General features: G+C 52.3%; 1 protein-coding gene across 1 annotated transcript; it reads right to left on the reverse strand.

Annotated features, from left to right (window-relative positions):
- Window positions 1-80: 80 nt before the first annotated feature.
- ACCS (1-aminocyclopropane-1-carboxylate synthase homolog (inactive)) lies at window positions 81-17,492 on the reverse strand. The gene is made up of 15 exons (XM_024558910.4): window positions 16,775-17,492; window positions 14,968-15,258; window positions 11,999-12,058; window positions 9,720-9,790; window positions 8,476-8,545; window positions 7,925-7,991; window positions 6,224-6,321; window positions 5,666-5,743; window positions 4,802-4,902; window positions 4,100-4,189; window positions 2,767-2,812; window positions 2,498-2,639; window positions 805-947; window positions 555-708; window positions 81-405 (listed from the first exon to the last, which is right to left on the reverse strand). Exons 2-15 carry the CDS (start codon window positions 15,256-15,258, stop codon window positions 308-310), a joined length of 1,509 nt encoding a protein of 502 aa, XP_024414678.2. The 5' UTR covers window positions 16,775-17,492; the 3' UTR covers window positions 81-307.
- Between the last annotated feature and the right edge of the window lie 1,965 nt (window positions 17,493-19,457).

Genomic DNA, 19,457 nt, shown 5'->3' on the forward strand with positions numbered 1-19,457 from the left:
AAGAGGGTCCAGGTTGTTCGTTGTCTTTCCACGTCCCCAGGCAGGTGAGAGGCTGTCACGACTGCTCCGTTCACAAATTACTCACAACAGAGGCTTCTAGTTCCTCCCAGTTTTGTTTAATAGAGGGGGCAGGGGACAGACCAGGTCGAACACAACTTAAGGATTCTCCCACTGCCACTGAGAGAGGCAAGGAACGGTTCTTCTTCAAGGGCCAGGCTATCTTCCTGGCAAACGGCTCAGCCATGGTTGGCCATTGCATCCTTGAATGCCCCGGGTTGGCAGTAGCAGCCGCAAGGCAGCGACCAGCTCACCTGTGCTGGCCCTGGAGCTCCTGTGTCTGACAGGAAGGGGGGTCTTCTGCCACCTGGGATGTGCTCTGTAGCACCTGCCGGACCCTCTGCATCCCTGAGAAGGGGAAGTGAAAGCCCGGTCAGCACTGATGTGGGTGGGAGGGGAGGAACAAGCTAGGGTTGCTGGGGCTACAATGTGGGGCCAGAAAAAGGACGGCAGAGGGAGGATGCACTTAGGAGGGGCTGGGAGGGCAGACCGCTTACCCAGGCGAAGCCGGTGGGCTTTGTCGGAGAAGACCAGGCGGAACCACCCCGGCTCTTTGCACTTGAAGGCCTTGCCGAGGGACAGCAGCACCTTGTTGTCCAAAAAGCGATGCCAGAGCAGCATTTCCTCCTCAAAGGTGGCCTCGGGCAGGTACTGGGAGGATGGAAGGGGCTCAGGATGGGGAGAAGACGTCCCTGCTCCTCACCTGCTGGAGGGAGGCTTCAATCCCCCCTCCTGGCCCTGCGCTACCTTCCTGAAGTCGGCCCAGATGAAGAAGCCTGCCCCCCGGTTCAGGAAGGGGATCCCCAGGGCTCGTAGCTCCCCAGCAACATAGGTGTGAGCAGCCTTGAGTCGGGCATGGTTCTGTGGCAGGTACACCTGGTTGATCCAGTCTGTTTGGGTGAAAGAGAAGCCAGAAGTAAATCTCCCATCAAGCCTCCACTCTGTCCTGTGGGTCTAAAATGCTGAGAAGGAGGCTACCAGCTGCCCAGACCGGGCGAGCCCCTCCCCCAGCTGGTTGACTTCGGGAGATGGCAATATTCAATATGGGGGCTAAAGCACCTTAAATCCGGACACACGCACCAGGTTCCGCAGACAGAGTCCTCAGGGTGCAGACCCTAATCAAAGGCTGGCCCACTCACAAAGTGACGTCTCCCGGTCACACAGGCTGCAGTCCAGATCCAGCCTGCCCCTGACAAGGCGTGGGCCTTGGGCAAGTTCACCTCCCTGATCTCATTTTTTAAAACTTTTTGTGGGGGTGTCCAATTCCATAAACTTTAACACATGGATAGACTCCAGTAACCACCACCACAGGCGGGAGACTGAACAGTTCCCCCACCCCAGAGCACACCCGCGTGCCGTCTGTGGGCAGTCCCATCGTCCCCTTCCTCACACCCACCAGTCTGTCCCGTCACTTCCCCAGGGTGTCATAAAAGCGGCATCACACAGTAATGTCATCTTTTGACACTGGCCTCTTCCTCTCCCCCTAGTGCCTTTGAGATTAACGTGAGCTGCCATGGATTTTATTGCAGAGTGGCGCCGCCCCGCCCCCGGCCCCATGTGGATGGACCACCGCTTGTCTGTCTGTTCATCTGTGGGGGCATCTGGGTTGTTTCCAGTTCAGGGGACGACGAAGAGCACAGCTGCAAACCTTCACGTGGAGTTTTTTTGTGTGACCCTAGTGGGAAATACCTAGGAGTGGGATCGCTGGGCCATTTGGTATTTAACTTTATAAGCGGCTGCCCCACCTTCCATTCCCGCCAGCTCTGTAGGAGCACTCCAGCTGTCTGCGTCCTCGCTGGCATTTGATGCTGCCACTATTTTTTAAATGTCAGCTATTATAGCAGATAGGCAGTATCTGGTCCTCTTTTTTTTTTTTTTTTTCGTGTATACAACAATGGGGGAAATACAGGAATACACATGTCCTAGGATTCTGGGGAGAGACAAAGGAGATGAAGCATGGAGAACATCTAGCAGGGGCATAAATGGGGGCAGTTACAGGTCCTTTAGTGACCTACACTCACTATCCGAACCAGGGCACAGAATAGGTCCACATGGAGAAAGAGAGACTTCCATCATAACATTTTTCCATTGGGAGCTTCTGTTCTTAAGGGCTCACAGCTAATAATAGTGAGTTCACATTGACCAAGTGCCTATTATATGCCAGGACCTTTTCTGACTGAATGACAAATCACACTTATTAACCCGAAAAGACGGTAACCATTATGATCCCTGCTTTACAGGTGAGGAAACTGAGGCTCAAGGAGGTGAAGGAATGTGCCACGCAGCCAGGAAGTGATCGAATAGGGTGTGAACCCGCAGCTGGTAGTCTCGAACACCACCCCAAATTCTTCCCATGCACAAAGCATCCATGATCCCTGGCTGGTCCCAGACTGACCACAGCCCTCCCCTCATTCTCTGGTGGCCAGGCCCAGACAGTCACCGCGGTCCTGGAGCAGCTGTGCCATCTGGTGCTGGACCAAGCCACTGAGGCCATGGTAGCGGCAGAGGGAAGCCACCGCAGTGGCCACATCCAGGTTTTCCGTGTAGAGCGTGCCGAAGCGGAGCCCGGACATCCCGAAGTCCTGCAGGAGAAGGCACAGAAAGGTGCTTTTCCCTAGGCAGGGGCCAGCCCTCCACAGAGAAAGCTGGTTCTACCCACCTCCCTGCCTTCCCACTTCCCTCACAGCCCAAGGTCAGCCAGGAACCCACCTTGCTGGTGGCCCACAGCACATGGGTCCTCTGGGGGTCAGGCAGCCTGCAGAGAGCACAGTGCAGGGAGGGAGGCAACACACAGTGCGGGGAGGGAGCCGCAGGAGCTCACACGTTTGGTTGAACACAGAAGGAGATGGGTGGATGAATCTGATTCTGGGTTAAGCCCTGATTTCATCTCTTGACCCGCCAACTCCCATGCACCCTTTAGAGCAGGGGGTCAGCAAGCCACAGCCTGCAGGCCAAGTCCGCCCGCTGCCTGTTTCCCTACGTAGCTTTATCGGAACACGCCCTGCTCTTTCACGTAAGCACTGTCCCTGTGGCTTTGGCGCCCTGACGGCAGAGCTGAACGAGACCACAAGGCCTGTACAGCTGACGTGTTTGCCACCCCCTGATCTAAGGCGCAGCTCTAGCGTCACTTCCTCAAACAGACCCCTGACCACCTGCCCGTACCCCAAGCCAAGGGGGTACCCCAAGCCGATCCTTGCATGGGTCCCCAGGCTTCTCCTTTAATCAAATGATTAGCTGTGTAAATCATTTAATCAAATGATTTTCTGGCTGGAAATAAAAGTTCCCCATAGTCAGGGCCCACGTCTTTCTTGTTCACTGTTGCATTGCCAGCACCTCACGTCGTGTCTGCACAGAGGAGACGACAAGTCACCATTTCTCTGTGTCTCACTCTTCCAGACCACAAATGAAGGGGAGGAGCGGCCTGTGCCCCGTGACCTCGGCTGAGCTCTGGGAGAACGAGCTGAGAGAAAGGACTTAGCAGGGTTGCAGGGTCTGGACAGATGTCGGGAACCGTTAGGCTCCCTGAATGTCAGGTTTACAGACTTTACAGATGATCTGGTGCAAGTGTTTCCGCAGGTGTTTTGGGCACAAATACTTGGCTCACACTAAATCTAATGAAAAAGCCCAAACAGCCAGAAGCGCGTGGCACATGCAAGGGAGCCCAGAATATTTGCTGAATGAGTGAATGAATGAGTGAGTGAATGAATGAATGAAAGAAACTGGAGCTACTCAGGGGATGAAGGAAATAACAAAGGCCAGTTTCCCACCTGCCCAGCCCACTCTCAAGGAACCCTAAGGCCCCCCCTGGAGGGGGCTCTCTGAAACCCCACAGAACAATCTGAAAACCACTGATGCAGCCGGGTCCTCTGGTCCTGGTCCTCTGTGTTCTCATTAGGGGCTCTGAGGACACAGGGATCAGCTGGATGGAAGAGAAGACACCCTGGGGCCGGCCATGCACTGTGGCTGAGCCATGCAGGCCAGGGCAGGGGGCCAGGGCAGGGGGTGGGCAGAGGGAGAGCCCACTCTGATGTGGCAGCCTCACCTGTCCAGGCTCAGGACACTGCAGTAACTGACCGACTCTTCAAACACCGACAGCATGTAGACCTCATCCACCACCACGTGCAGCTCGTGCCTGGGGCCGGGGGCAGGGAAGAAAGCCTGGTTTACAGGTCACGTGCATCCCCCGGGGTAGGGTGGCAGTAAGTCAGAAATCCAGAGGGACCTGGTCTAGCCCAGGGTAACCAAATTTCAAACACACAAGAAGCCACACACACAAAGCAGATGACAGTGGGGCTTTTGAAGCCCTGGAAGGGGGGAGCCCTCAGGCACCCCCCGAGGAGGAAGGGCACAGTTAGCACAAGACAGTCAAATACAAACAGACCCAGATTCAGTGCGGCTCGACCCCTCACTCTCAGGCCCAGTAAACTGAGAGTAATAACAGTATCTATACCCAACGGGGTATCTATACCCAACGGGGTTGTTGGAAGGATTGCGTGGGACAGCACATGAAGTGCTTAGCAGGGTGCCTGGGCCCCAGACTGCAGTAAATAATAGCTGTTGTCATAGAGAGGGAGAGAAAGCACTAACATCCCACAAACTGCCACCTGCCCACCCCACTGCCAGGAGGCGCCAAAGCAGGTGGAAGCCTCGGTGTAGAAAAGAGGGTAGAAGGACCTCCCCCAAAGCCTTTGCCAGAACCCCCATCCCACCAAAGGCTTTGTGGGGTGAGTGTGGGGTGCCTCACCTCTTGGCAAATTCCAGGTACTCTCGCAGCTCTTCTGGGGAGTAGACATCACCCAGAGGGTTCTGGGGGTTGATGAGGATGAGGCCTTTGACCTTCACACCCTGAAACCACCAGAGGGGCAGCAGACCCTCAGCTTGTCCCGAAGGCCAGAGCCACAGGGTCCCACAGAGCAGGGCTGGTTGCGGGGCAGGCTCCCAGGGACTGTGATGGGACCGTGTTCACCACCCAACATGAAGCGAACAAGGGAGGAGAATTTTGCAGCACCGTGCCAGCTACGAAAGAAAACAAACGCAGAGAACAAAGCCTAGAGGGAAATCCGCCCAAATGCCGGCAGGGCGGCATTTGTTAGTAGAATGATGGGGGGTAGGTTGCACTTTTAAAATTCCCACAGTGGACATGTACAGCTTTCATTATCACGGGACAAAAAAAATTCAGTTGGCAGATTTTTGAAAAGTGGACGGAAAGGAACCACTGAAGAATCACTGCTCTCTGTCTCTCTTCAGGAGGCCTCGGGTCCCCCCAAAGTGAGGAGGACCACCTCCTCAAATGGCCAGGGAGGTTGCTGAGCTACAGACTTGTAAGCTCCACACCTGGCCTGCTGAATCAGAGCCAGGCGAAGTGGGGGGTAGTGTTTTTAATCAGGTTCCCTGGTTGGTTATTTGTACACCGAGATCTCAGAGTCTTGCTCTAGTGGGAAGACCCTGCGGGGGCAGACTCCTGCTTGAACCCCCGTGGGCCTGTGCCTACACCCGTCCTCATCATGGAGTGCCAACCCTACCGGGCAGTAGACCAGCCACAGGAAGAGGGGTCCATGCCCTGCTCAGACCCCCACTCCCCACCTTGGGTTTGATTTGATCCCCAGACCTCAGAATTAGCTCCTTGCAGGGCCATCTCCAGCTTCTCCACTGAGAGCTGGAAGGGGCGTGTGTCCAGCCCAGTGACCTAGAAAAAGATCCACAAGCAAATTCAGTGACCCCCCCACCCCAAACCCCAAAGCTCTGGGGCCTCTCCAACCCATCATCTCCAGCCTCCTTAGAACAGTCTCTGGAAAAATACAGGTGGGCTCACTATCCCCTCACTGTCCCCTGCCTCCCCCCCTACATCAGAGACACTTTCATCATTATTAGGTTTCAGGAAGAGGTCCCGGGGTCCTCTGATTGGGGGCCAAGGACTTCCATGTTGAAGTCTGCTCTGCCCTATCCTCACCCCACATTTTGGTGTGGTCCCTTAGGGCTTCTCCATAGACCCCAGGGATCTCGGAGCTGGGAGAACGGGAGCCCCAGGGAACCCAGGCACTAGCCACAGGCAATAGAAGCTTCCACTGCCCTTTCAGCCATAACCTGTGAGCCCTCAGCAGGGACTTCCACCCGTGTCCTCCCTCACATCCGGATGCAGGAAAGTCTTGCCTGCAGGAACTCTTACCTCACTGTCCAGGTAGACGTAGACCAGTCGCACATTGCCATAGAGATAGACGTGTTGCGTGATGGCTCCGTAGTAAGGGGCGGGGATCAGGAAAGCCTCTGGGGGCAGGAGTGAGCCAGGGCCTGTCACCCTCTGGCTGGAGCTCATGGACCCCGTGTCCACTGGCCCCACGCCTCTCCCAAGCCTTCAATGATCCTGGGGAACACTTGGGGCACACTCCCTGCCTCAACTCCCAAAACTCTTTCTAGAGCTTGGATCCACTGAGATCAGCTCCTTCTCTAATAGTCAGCAGCTGACATTTATTGAGCACTTACTACGCTCTGGGAACTGTGTTAAATGTTTACGTGCATTTCATCTCGTTAGACCCTCATAATCACTCTGAAATAAGCACTATTGTCATCCTAACTTTGCCAACAAGGAAACTGAAGCTCACAGGATCCCACGGAGGCACTCAACATGTGGGGCTGTTCTGAGGACACTCGGACCCATGAGTCGAAGCTGCGGGGTGATGGTCTGGGCTCAACCAATGGAAAATCTTGTCACCGTGTAGAACTGCCCGGAGGCATAATATGCTGCTTCAGGAGGAGTGGATGCTCCACTTTCGGGGGCATTCAATCAAAAGCCTGAGACCATTTGGTGGGGAGAGGATGCCACGCAGGGACTCCAGCTGTGGATGGGGGCTTCATGAGCTGACCGTAAGCTCTACTCTAACTCAGAGCTAAAAGGGCCAGCCTCTGTCTACGTGTTCCCCTCCCCAGCCACAGGGATTGGCCCAGACATAAACAAATGATCCCAGGGAACCAATCCGCTGGCTGGCTGCTCTCTCTCTCAAGACTTTGCTCTAAGAACACAGACACTTGTGAGTGGGAAGGTGCACTTGAGTGGAAAGGCCATGTGGACTGGGAGCTGGGCCAGCACCCCTGGGCGGTGCAAGACCTGAGGAAAGTGCAGAGAAAGACCTGCATAAAAAGCAAGGGGGCATGGGGGGGGGGTGCGGGGGATGGTTGCGTATCCCATTGAGAGTATTCCACTGATCTCATTCTTGATGTTCTAGAATGGGCAGAAAAAATTGCCTAATTGCCTATTACATTCTGGTAATGAATCTTCCTGTTACAGTTTAAATTCTGGTTCCTACCTGTCTCTGTGTGATTTTAGCAAGTCACTTAACGCTTTGTGCCCTCATCTCCTCATCTGCTGAACGGCCCACCACAGAACCCGCCTCGCAGGGGCTGTCGCGACGGTTACATGGCAGACTCTGTGTAAAGCCGTTAGCCAGTGCCTGGAACGTAGTGTGCAGTCAATGAATGATACTACTGTTGCCACCATTCATTACGCTGGCATGAGTGGGCCTCTGTTCCTGGCAACCAACAACCCCTGACCATCGCCATGGTCAACATGCTCTCTGTATGACTGTGGCTCTTGTAGCGGGCACTTTGCCACGTGAGGGTGTGACAGCCATCTGTGAGCATGAGGAACAGCCAAGGTCGACACAGAAAGACGGCGCAGAGCCCTGGCATCACCTTGACTTCCCCTGGAACTGCCGACCCCCTGGTGTCTTGTCAAGCCACTTATTTAAGCCCCCGGTAGGACAGTAGTCCATTATGGCCAAAAGCATCCTGATGCGGCCTTCAAGGGCAGGCAGCTGGGGACACTGCAGGCACAGGGCAGCTCCCAGTGCTAAGCAGGCCACAGTCCACTTACCCCCGGCCTCACACAGCACCGTGGCCAGAGCAGAGAAGACAGAGGCACCGCCGTTCAGGACAACCACCTGAGGGTGACACAGCCATGGGACAGAGATAAGTCTGGTTAAGGAGGGATCAAGAACCGGCAGCCTCTGTCCCCGGGTGGCGCACAGGGAGAGCCAGGGTGCAACTCAGTGTGCCCTTCGGCTCTGTCACAGCAAAGCCACAGGAGGTACCCGAAGGTCCCTCCTGTCTAATAGTCAGGTTCACTCGTATGGCTTAACTGTGGCCATCCTGCTCTAGGTCAACTGAGTAAGGAAGAGGGAGCTTCTCAGAGCCTTGCCCGAAGGGGTGGGGACAAAAAGGGACCCCAGGACCCAGTGGGGCAGAAATTATACCGAAACTCTAAGGGAGGGGCAAAAGGAGGGAGTATCCTAATTCCACTTGGAAACAAAGCAGAATGAAGTGAAAGGCAGACCCCAACCCACTTTACCCCTGGCCAGCCGGGAGCTGGGGGACAGGAGCAGGAGAGCAGGAAGGAGCAGAGGAGGAGCAGAGGAGCAGACTTACACTCTCTGGTTTAAGGGGTGCGGGGCTCTTGCAGTAGAAAGACAGGAACCTAGCCACTTCCTCCCGGAGGCTGCAGACAAGACAGACGGACAGGCAGTGCCTGCCGGAGGGGCTCCAACCCACAGTCCACCCCAAAGCTCCTCCGGTGAATCCTCAGGCAGCTGCCATTACCCTCCCACGTTTCCCACAGGGGAGTGTGATCAGCATTTGTCTCCACTCCTCAGCACCCACCTCTCCCCCGACCCCCAACACTACCCACAGGCATCGAAAATGCCATCCTCTGTAGTTCCAGGGCAGCCGACCCCTGAATCAGCAGGCGGCAGGCGTACCATACACAACACTCTGTACGTCGATCTAGCTAATAATAGTCAGGCATTATTATTATAACAATGACTATTATTATAGTTATTACTGCTAATATTTATCAAGCATTCATCTCACGCAGGTGCTATTTGGAGAATTTTACTCATTCAATCTTCATAACAACCCTATGACGCAACTATTATTATTATTCTCATTTTATAGGCAAAGAAACTGAGACTTGAAGGAATAAGAAACTGAGACTTGCTAATCCGTGGCAGAGTCCACACCCAAGCCCAGTGTTCTACGTAAGCGTCCACCACCCTAGTTACCATAAGAACACGCGCTTTGGGATCGCTCTTGGGCCCCAGTTGTGCTCACTCACTAAGCCCCAGGACAGCGCCTGGCCCCTCGTAAGTGCTCAGTCAGTACAAGCTCTCACAAGTGTTGCCCACCTCTCCCGTCTCACCAGTAGGGCAAAGCTCCGGCCAGCTCCCCTGACACTGATTCTGGCTCCTCTAATGCTACTGAACAAGTGGGGTCCAAGAGTCCTAGTATGAGGCCCCCCCATGCCTCAGAGTCAGAAAAATCGAGCTAGGGAGCCCCTGAGCTGGCGGCACTGGCAGGAGGCATCGGGCCCCTGCACATGCTCCAGGAGTGCCCTGGTCACCTGCCAGGTCTCCAGGACCAGGTAGGCCCTTAGCCTAAGGCAGGCTTTCTCGACCTGCCACTGTGCACATATGGAGCCAGATAACCTTTCATTGCGGGGGCTATCCTGGGCCTTGTGGGAGGTTTGGCAACACCCCTTGCCTCTCCCCACCAAATGCCAGTAGCACCCACTCCCTGGTTACGACAACCAAAAATGTCTCAGACATGGCCATATGTCCCCTGGGGGGCAAAACCGCCTTGGGGTGGAGAACCACCGGCCTACGACAACTACTTACAACAGATGTCCCCTCCAGTCAGGGTACTGCAGCAAAGATGGCTCCACTTGCAGCATGTCACTCTGAGTTAGCTGGGGACAGAGAAGGAAGAGCAGGCTAAGGGCCACACACCCTCACAGAAACGGCAGGTTGGCATCACCGCCTGCACCCGCACAGCAGCACCAGGGCCTCTCCAGCCAAGGGCCTGGTCTGCCCATCAAAGACACTGGGAGAGAGGCAGCACGTGGACAGCACTTTCATGCCCATTTTGCTGATGAGGAAACTGAGGCTAAAAAAGAAGTGAGATGACTCAGTCAAGGTCACAGAGCTAGCGAGTGGCAGCGCTGAGGAAAAACCTAGAGTTTTTGACTTCTGGTCAAGTGTTCTTTATTCAACACTGCCACCTGAAAAAACCAGAGGGGTGGATCTGCAGAGGCCATGCTGGGAGACCGTGCTACCCAGCTCCGCCTGGGGTCAAAGAAGAGGCCCCAGCACTGGGGGCCATCGCCTTGGTCTTGGCTCCCACTTCTGGAGGGACTCGGGCCACTGCCTTCCTGCAGGCTCAGTTCCACCCCACACTTTGGAAAATGTGGCCATTTCTAGCCCATGCCCACCCCGACCAGGTGCTGGCTTAGGGACTCCCAGAGCATCCCCCACATGGTGTCAAGGAAAGGCAGGGTCCTTGGGCAGTGGGACCACAGAAGAAAGGGAATCAGCCACTGGATATAACCCTAGCCCTTCCTTTTCTCCTTCCCCCCTTCGAGCTGCGCGCCCCATGTGGTTCCTGAGCACTTGGAATACAGGTAGTCTGAACTGTGAAGTATTGGGCATTAAAGACTTGATCTGAAAAAACTGTACAAAATACCTCTGACAATTTCTACATCGATTACAGGCTGAAATGGTCACATTTTACATATGTATATTATTGAAATATACAAATAATGTATATTATTGAAATGAATTTTAGCAGTTTCTTTTAACTTAATAGACTCTTTAAAATTATATATGTGGCTCAGATTTTATTTCTGTTGGATGGTGCTGAGCGCCTTGGATGGGGAGGAGCTGGCTTTAGGTAGAACATGCCTTTCAGGCCCATTCATTCCCTACACTACACCCCTCACCCCTTGGGGCTTGAATTTGTCCCCTTTGGACACATGTCCCTTTGAATTAAGCATCGCTGTCACTACAATCCCAAACTCTGCCTCCTCGGCCTTGGGAGACGCATTTATCAGGCATTTCCTCCGGTTTGCTGGAGATGGCTGGCACCAGCTCAAGAAATCTGATTATTAAATTTCTGGGAATTTTGCAAGCTGCGTTCAAAAACAGCCATTTCAAAATTTAAATTATACAGACTATATAAATGAATTATATTAAAAACAAAGGTAGTAAATACTCAAACAATATTGCTCCCAATTGTTACTACATTTTACTATTAACTGTGCTCTTGAGGTTATTTCTGTCTATGTTTCTAGACAGGAAAACACCACACAGGGCAGAGCAAAAGTAGGTCCACAGTTGTTCGTATGAAGAACAATACAATAAATAATAAGTAAATGTAAGAATAAGACGTTGTTTTGTGTGCTCACAACTACAAACCTACTTCTGCCCCTCCCTGTGTGTGTGCACCACTGCACTTCTTTTCCCAATTCTATGTGCAATAATGTCACATCGGTAGCTTGAAACCGGATGTGGTGGGGGTATTTACACTATGGGAATTGGCAAAAGCTACAAATCAGCACCACCACCCCCAGAGCCAGTTGTTCGTCCCTGACCACACACCCAACCCTGAGTGTTTCCCCTGAGAGCAGGGACCTAGCTCACAGGAGAGTCTGAGTGAGGGGAAGAGCCCGAAGAAATAAAGCTGGATAATGCCCTGACTGGTGCGGCTCAGTGGGCTGAGCATCATCCCACAAAGCAAAAGGTCGCCAGTTTGACCTGCAGTCAGGGCACGTGCCTGGGTTGCAGGTTTGCTTCCCGGCCGAAGCATGTACGAGAGACAACTGATAGATGCTTCTCTCTCACACTGATGTTTCTCTCCCTCTCTTTCTCCCTCCCTTCTCCTCTCTCTAAAAATAAATAACAAATTTTTTAAAAGAAGCAAAATCTGAGTAGGGTAAGTAAGTTGCCCAAGACCACATAGAAAGTCAACCCTGAGGCCGATCTAGAACCTGGACTCCTGACTTCCAGGCTAAAGCCACTGAGGCAAGCTGCAGGCCCTGTGGGAGAAGTGTTCTGGGGAATGCAAGAGGAAACAGGCCCTCAGAGCTGGTGATGCTGCCCAGAAGTGCACCGGGACTTACCCGCCTGGACAGAAGGTCAAAGCAGAGCTTGTTCTCGCTGGTGCCCAAGTTAATGATGCCCTGCAGAGGACAGGAACGAGGCAAAGTGAGCATGGCGGAGGGCGGCCAATGGAAGGTCAAGGAAGCAGCCAAGCGGGAGCTCTCCGCAATCCTGCCCTTCCATCCACCCTTCCTTGGCTTGGCTCAGGCTGTGCCCTCCACTCAGCACCTCGACCCCATCTCCCCATTTCTAAAGCTCTGTTCAAATGCCATCTCCTCCAGAAAGCCTTACCCAAACGCCATTTGGATGGGATCTTTTCTTCTTCTGAACCCTAAAGCTCTTTTTCGGTCCCCCTTTAGACCACTGGTCAGTTTCTGCCCCAGGTCACAGGGACTGCTGAACATGCGTTACCTCCCCCAGTAGATGGTAAGGTCCCTGGAGGCTGGATGCATGCCCAGACACCACGGTATCCCTCAAGGGGCTTAGCAGGACTCAATACACATTGACGAGATGAAAGGACATGCAAAGTAGGAAGAGAAACAAGAGTGTAGATCAAGAAGAGCTCAGTGATGGCCTTAGCCAGGCAGCTCAGTTCATCAGAGTGTCGTCCCTGTACACCAAGGTTGTGGGTTCGATCCCTGGTGAGGGCAAATACAAGAATCAACTAATGAACGCATAAATAAGTGGAACAACAAATTGATGTTTCCCTCTCTCTCTCTCTTTCTCTCTCTCTCAAATCAGTAAATAAAAAGTAAACAAAAAAAGAAAAGAAAAGGAATCCCAGTGCTGGTAGAAAGGGCCCCCCAGGAGACCCAGGGAAATTCACACAACACCTTGACGCCCACCCCCTCAGACATTATTCTCATAGGAGAGGGAGGGAGAAAGTCACAGCCCAAGCTGTCCTTTGTAGAGTCCCCAGAGAGACTTATGCACTATGACTCCTGACCTCTGAGTTACTGGGGTGGGAGGGGATAGGAGGAGGTGGGAATACAGAGAAAGGGAAGATAAGAAAATAGAGCTCGAATGAGCTGTGATTATGATAAATAGAAAGCGCCTCTTTCTTGTCTATCTTACTGCAATAGCTCCCCTACTTTCATTTTTGCCCACTCTGTCACCACCCCCCAGTCTAACCCCACACAGCAGTCCAAGTCCAAGTCCTCTTTTTAAAAACTGAAATCAGAGCACACTGCTCTTCCTTTGAACATTGTCCATCCACTTTGTCTAAAATCAGAATCCACACTGTGTCCTGTGAGACCCTACAGGATCTATTACTCCCCAGCCCCTAGTACCTTTCTGACCGCACACCAGTCTCCAGCCAGTGACCCCCAGGCTTTCTCTTGAACTCAGTTCCACCCTGGGGCTTAGCACTGACTGTCCCCTGGGACGTTCACCCCCCAGATACCTGCATGCTGGCTCCCTGTGACTTCATGATGGCTCCCAATGATCCCCACCTGGCAGTCACACCTCTGTGTATTCCCTTCTCTGTGAGTGTGGGCTGGACCTAGTGACCTGCTTCTAGTGAACCGAACATGCAGAAGTGACAGGATGTCACTGCAAAGGTTGGGTTATAGCCCTGGCTGGCCTGGGTCCATGGATTGAGCATGGGCTGCGAACCAAAGGGTTGCTGGTTCAATTCCCAGTCAGGGCACATGCCTGGGTTGCAGGCCTGGTCCCCAGTGGGGGCCATGTGAGAGGCAACCACACACTGATGTTTCTCTCCCTCTCTTCCTCCTTCCCCTCTCTGTAAAAATAAATAAACCAATAATAATTTTTAAACAAAGATTCGGTTACAGTCTGTGGTTTTCCACCTGGGGCGTGCCATGAGGCAGCTCTGCGGAGAAGCTAATCTGGTGAGGGACTGAGCCCTGCCAACAACCTTACAAGTGAGTTTGAATGTGGGCCCCCCACCCCCCGCCAAGATGGGACAGAAGCCCCGGCTTCACTTCCGCTTCACAGAAGACCTGCAGCCCGAGGCAACCACCCGACTCCTGAGCCTTGGGAAATGTGAAATATCGTTCTGAGCTGCTGAGATTTGAAGAAATTTGTTGCACAGCAACAGACAACTAATACAAACCCTTACTTTTTTCAGGTCTCTGCTCAAATGTCACCTTATTAAAGTGGTCTTTTGGGACCATCTCACCTAAAATAGCAACATTCCCAGCCCACCTCATTATTCTGTTTACCCTGCTTTATTTTTCTCTACAGCATTTATCACTATATATACCTATCTACACACATATACATATATGTCTATATCACCATACATGTACATATGTATTCACTACCTCCCTTGTAATAGACTCCACAAGGGCAGAAACTCGGTTTTTGTTCACTCCTATAACCTTGGCATCTGGAATAGTGCACAGCGCCTGGTAGGTGTTCAACAGATAAAGACTGTGAAAGGGTCATTTGTGACAGCTCTGTGCCCTCCGAAGGAATGATTGATAATGACTTATAACAACCAGCACAGACATTAGACAGCATTAATAATAACAGCAGCTACCGATCACTGAAGGCCGCATGTGGGGGCACTGTGCTGGTAACTTCCCAGAGCTGCTCTCATTGCACTGGGAATGTTACACAGAATAGGTGTCACAATTTCATTTCAGATGAACTGAAGTTCAAAGAGGTTAAGCGGTTAGCTCAAGAATACACAGCCCGTAAGTAAAATGGTCGTGACCAAACCTTAGTTCTGCCCCAGCTCTGAGGCTGGAGAGTTGAAACTCTATGGGTCAGAATCCCCATTAGAGCATCCGTGGGTCTTAAATTCCTCCCTCACAAATCAAGGCCCCTTTCATTATGACTGGACCGTTTTCTGATGCAGGTAATAAATCGGGGCCTCCCTATGCTACATCAGAGGACTTTGGAGGTCAGAGGATCGTAAGTCCAACATGCCAAGAGCAAGCTGGCTTCCGCCCTGTCGTTCAAGGTAGGGTGTCCCCCCTGTGGTCCTTCCCCGGGGCCCGGTGGGAAGGAGGGCTTCGCTCACATTGGGGTTCTTATCCTCATCATACTCGTCCATGTGGTAGGTCCTGTAGCCCTTCTCAGCGGAGTCCCAGAACCATTTAATGACTTTTCCTCGTGAGGACAGATGGGAGCTATCAGAGGAAAACGTGGCGGTGGGATCACCCACTCCATAGAGCTCCCGGAGCTTCTGGTCTGATTTTCTGGAGCATTCTCTTTCCAGACCATCCCCGTGGGTACTGTCCAGGCAGTGTGTGGAGGCTGGGCCCAGACAGGTGGTAGGCGCCCTGGATTCCTTCTTAGGGAGGGTGAACATCTGCAAAACGACAAACGCACTCAATGCCTGATCAAGGACTTTCCATAGGACCAAGCATCAGAAATGAACTGGGAGTCACGGGGCCTCCGCGCTTTCTCTGCCTGCCTCTTCTTTACGTTTACCCCTTACTGCACCCTGTGTCCCTGTCACCGGGAGCCACGAATGCAATCACTTTAACTGAATCCTGAATCCGCACTTGCTTTTATACAACTTTACTACACAGCTGCTTTAGTTCATTTTACTTTTGTGGGTTGCATTCTGCAGCCTAAGGGGTCACTATTGGTCTTATTCCATTTTTGCTGACCTCGGTTTCAAAAAATCCAGGTTACAATGTTCTGACTTAAAGCAGAAAGAGTCCAGAATCTAGGGGTGCGGGGGTGGAGGGGTGCAAGGCCACAGCCCAACCGGGACCGTTTGGGCCAGCAACAAGGATAGCAATGAGGGGGGATGGGGCTTGTGTAATAGGGGTACACCGTGGGACAGGAGTGTTGGTGGCCTGAAGCAGACCTTGGGTGGGGACTGAGGGGGTTGCTAGTGGGGATTTCAGCAAGTACAGGCACCTAGCAGAGCTCCAGCATCCCCTCTTCCTTCTCAGTGGGGTGCCGCACGTGGGGCCTGGACTGGGTGGCCTCATCCTGTGAGCAGATGGGAGCCCCTCCACTTTCTAAGGCAGTTTTCTGATCTGCGCAGCGGGTACAACTGTACCTATTTAGTTGGCCAAAACGTTCGTTTAGTTTTTTCCTACAATGGCTCTAGTAGTTCTTAGTCATCTTTAACTTCATTTGAAAATTTTTTGTTAGATTGTATTGTGACAGCTGTCATATCAGTGTGCATTTTTTTAAAAAAAATCTTATCAAAATCGGTGAATTTTTGTGCAGTCATTTTAATACTGAAGATGGAGGAAGATACGCAACATTTTTGTCATATTATACTTTATTATTTCAAGAAAGGTAAAAACGCAACTGAAAAGCAAAAAACAAAAAAAAGATTTGTGCGGTGTATGGAGAAGGCGCTGTTACTGATCGAACGTGTTAAAAGTGGTTTGCAAAGTTTCTTGATACTAGTGAAACTTTGGCCAAATAACTCTTTGCTGTGAGGCTGTCTTATGCATTGGAAGATGTTTAGCAGCACCCCTGGCCTCTCCCCACTAGAAGTCAAGAGCAGGAGATAGCCAGCATTCTGAAAATATCCAAATCAATAAAGTTATTAGTGAAAATTTAAAAATGTGTCTTATTTTACTGAAAAAATCAAACGGACTTTTTGGCCAACCCAATACTTCATATAGTAGCAACGAGGATATAAATATATGAGTTACTGTAGACAAAAGCGCTTAAATTCTGGCTGATGGCCAAAGTTCAGTGTAATATAACTCCTCCGTTGATTTTCCCAGTCCTAATGCAAGCTCCACACACCAATAACGGGGGACACAGCAAATGATGAGAGGTCCCGGAGAAATTATGCTCCACGAAGTCTTATCTGGGGTCCTCCCTCATTGGCTGGGCTCCCCATCGCTCACCTCGGTCCCTCCCGAGCGTGGTCCTGCGGAAGGGCTGGACTGGCAGGGAGACAAGCGCTGGTGAGGCGAGTCCACCGCACAATCACGGTGCACGACCAGGCCTCGGACCCGCAGTGGGGCGAACAGCAAAGCGGGAAGGCCTCTGCAGGGCAGCGGACCCTCCGGAGGGACTGCTCCAGATTCCAGGAGGAGGAAGTGTGCTCCGTGCACAGAGCTTCAGGACGGAAGGAAGGACAGGCTTTTACAGAGTTTGGAGCCCGTCACAAGGGGAGGGGCTACCCGTGTGCAGCAAGGTGGGGGTCACTCGGACCTGGCCCGGCTGGAGGAGCCACGCCAGAGCTCAGTAGGCCTGCTCTGCGTTGGTTTTCCTTTGGCCTGATACGCCCTCCACGCTCTACGCGCGGATGACCCGCCCCTGGGCACGGGCCTGGGGTTCCACAGGAAGTGTGCACCCGGCCAGGGCTTCACCAGCTAGTGAGGACGCAGTTTGTCCCTCGCGACCCGGCCCTCTGGGTGTCCGAGGTACAGCGGGATCCGAGAAGGTGGCTTCCCCCACCCTCTCGGATCCTGCTGACCGCCCAGGCTGGAGGAGAGGGCGGGGAGGGGGAACGGGCCGGGGCCCAGGGCCCAGACCTTGGCAAGGAAGGGGCCACCTGCTGCCGTCTCCGCGCTCTGCAGCCTGATCGCAGGGTCGCCCCCTCCTGCCTCTGGTCCCCCGCCCCGCTGGCTCTTTGGGGCGCCTCCCTCTGCCTCTTGGTTTAGTACCTCGGTGTTGAGCTGACAGGAGCCATGGAGGTTTCTTGGCGACGGTATATGCCCTGTGACCCATGGAGAAGCCTTTCCGGAATTAAGGTGAGGGCATCCTTAAAACACCCTTCCCCTAGGAGAGTTTTACACAGGAGTCTGTAATTTCAATCCCTTTCATTCTCTGCAACATTTGTTGAAGTCCACCATGGACCCTACATATTCTGGGGCGAGTTAGAGACTACCCAGGGCCCAGGCACACCCAGAGCCTGGATGGAGTAGAAGCCTCCTTTCCCCATGAAGGGACAGCAGCAGGTTCCCCCAATACAAGTATGGCTGGGAAGACTGGCTGTCCTCTGACCACTCCCTTTGTCTCCCCCACCCCCACCCCCTTGCCAGTAACTAACATTGGGACCTCCCGCAGCTCTCATGACTTTTTCAGTCCTCCATGTTTTATTCTGTAAAATAGGCCAGTTCTCGCTATCCAAGCCATGACATTCTAGTTCATGCAGACAAGTGTCTTACTGAATGCCCGTTCTGTGCCAGGTCCCTGCACAGTGCTGGGATACAGTTAGGAGCAAATCAAACATCCGGCCTGCAGAGTTGATTGGGAAGGCAGACACACAAATGTGGTAGCTCTTAAGAAAGGGTTGTTAAGTGCCGTGGCAGCATACAGCAGGGAGATTTAACCCTGCCCCCACAAACTACACACACACATGCATTCCCCTAAACTCTTAGGAAGTGATGCTTGCGTTCTGACGGAAAAGTTAGCTAGCTGGACGGTGGGGTGTTGGAGCAGAAAGAACATTTTGATAGGGCCTTGAAGGTTAGGGTCAGCGTGGAACGTGAATGAACAGTACAAATCCAATGCCTCTGGAACTCCCCGGGTTTGGGGGAAAGACGGAGATAAAGCAGGGGTCAGGTCATGAGTCTTTGTAAACGAACCCTGATAAGGACTGTGGACTGCTCGCTGAGGGCATTAGAAATTATGAACACATGCGGAGAAGGAGAGAGAGCAGATTTTTTAAAACTCAAAAGCCACACACACAAAAAAGGCACTAAAATGGGCACTAAATAGTGCTTGATTAATCTGAAAGAAGGCAAGCAGGAAGGGAAAATGAGTCAAGAACACGTGGCACAACTAGAAAGGATAGTTGACTTAAGTTCAACCACGTTAATAATTACGTTAAATAGGATGACAAAAGACCAGCGAAAAGATCAGACTGGATCAAACACCGAGATGCAAGTATATGGTGTTTGCTAGATACACATTAAAAAAAGGACAAATGGTTAAAAGTAAAATTGGAAAAAAATATTTTACACACATAACAATCATGAGAAGACAGCTACTACCAAAAAAAGAAGCCCAGGAAACAAGTGTTGGCAAGAATGTAGAGAAGTTGGAGCCCTAGCGCACTGCTGGAGGAAATGTACACGGTGCAGCCACTGTGGGAGACAGTGTGGAGGTTCCTCCAAAAACCTGGAAACAGAGTTACCATGTATCTCACTTCCAGTGTATTCCCGAAGTAACCGAAGGCAGGGCCTCAGGGACATTTGTCCACCACGCTCACAGCAGCGTTACTCACAATAGCTAAAACACGGAAGCAACCCCAGGGTCCTTCAGCAGAAGAGTGGATAAGCAAAATGTGTACACGTACAACGTAATATTGCTCAGCCGTAAAAAGGAAGGAAATTCCGACATGCTGCAACACGGATGAACTTTGAGGACATTATGCTGAGTGAAATAAGCCAGTCACAAACAAAGACAAACACTGTCTGAGGTGCCGAGAATAGTCAAAATCACAGAGACAAGGTAGCGTGGCAGTTGCCAGTGGCCGAGGGAAGAGGGGAATGGGGAATTATGTAATGGGGCTAGATTTTCAGGGTTACAAGATGCAGAGAGTCATGAGGGTGGATGGTGGTGATGTGAACACATCAA

The sequence above is a fragment of the Desmodus rotundus genome, chromosome 5 (genome assembly GCF_022682495.2).
Source record: "Desmodus rotundus isolate HL8 chromosome 5, HLdesRot8A.1, whole genome shotgun sequence".
Taxonomy (NCBI): Eukaryota; Metazoa; Chordata; class Mammalia; order Chiroptera; family Phyllostomidae; genus Desmodus; species Desmodus rotundus.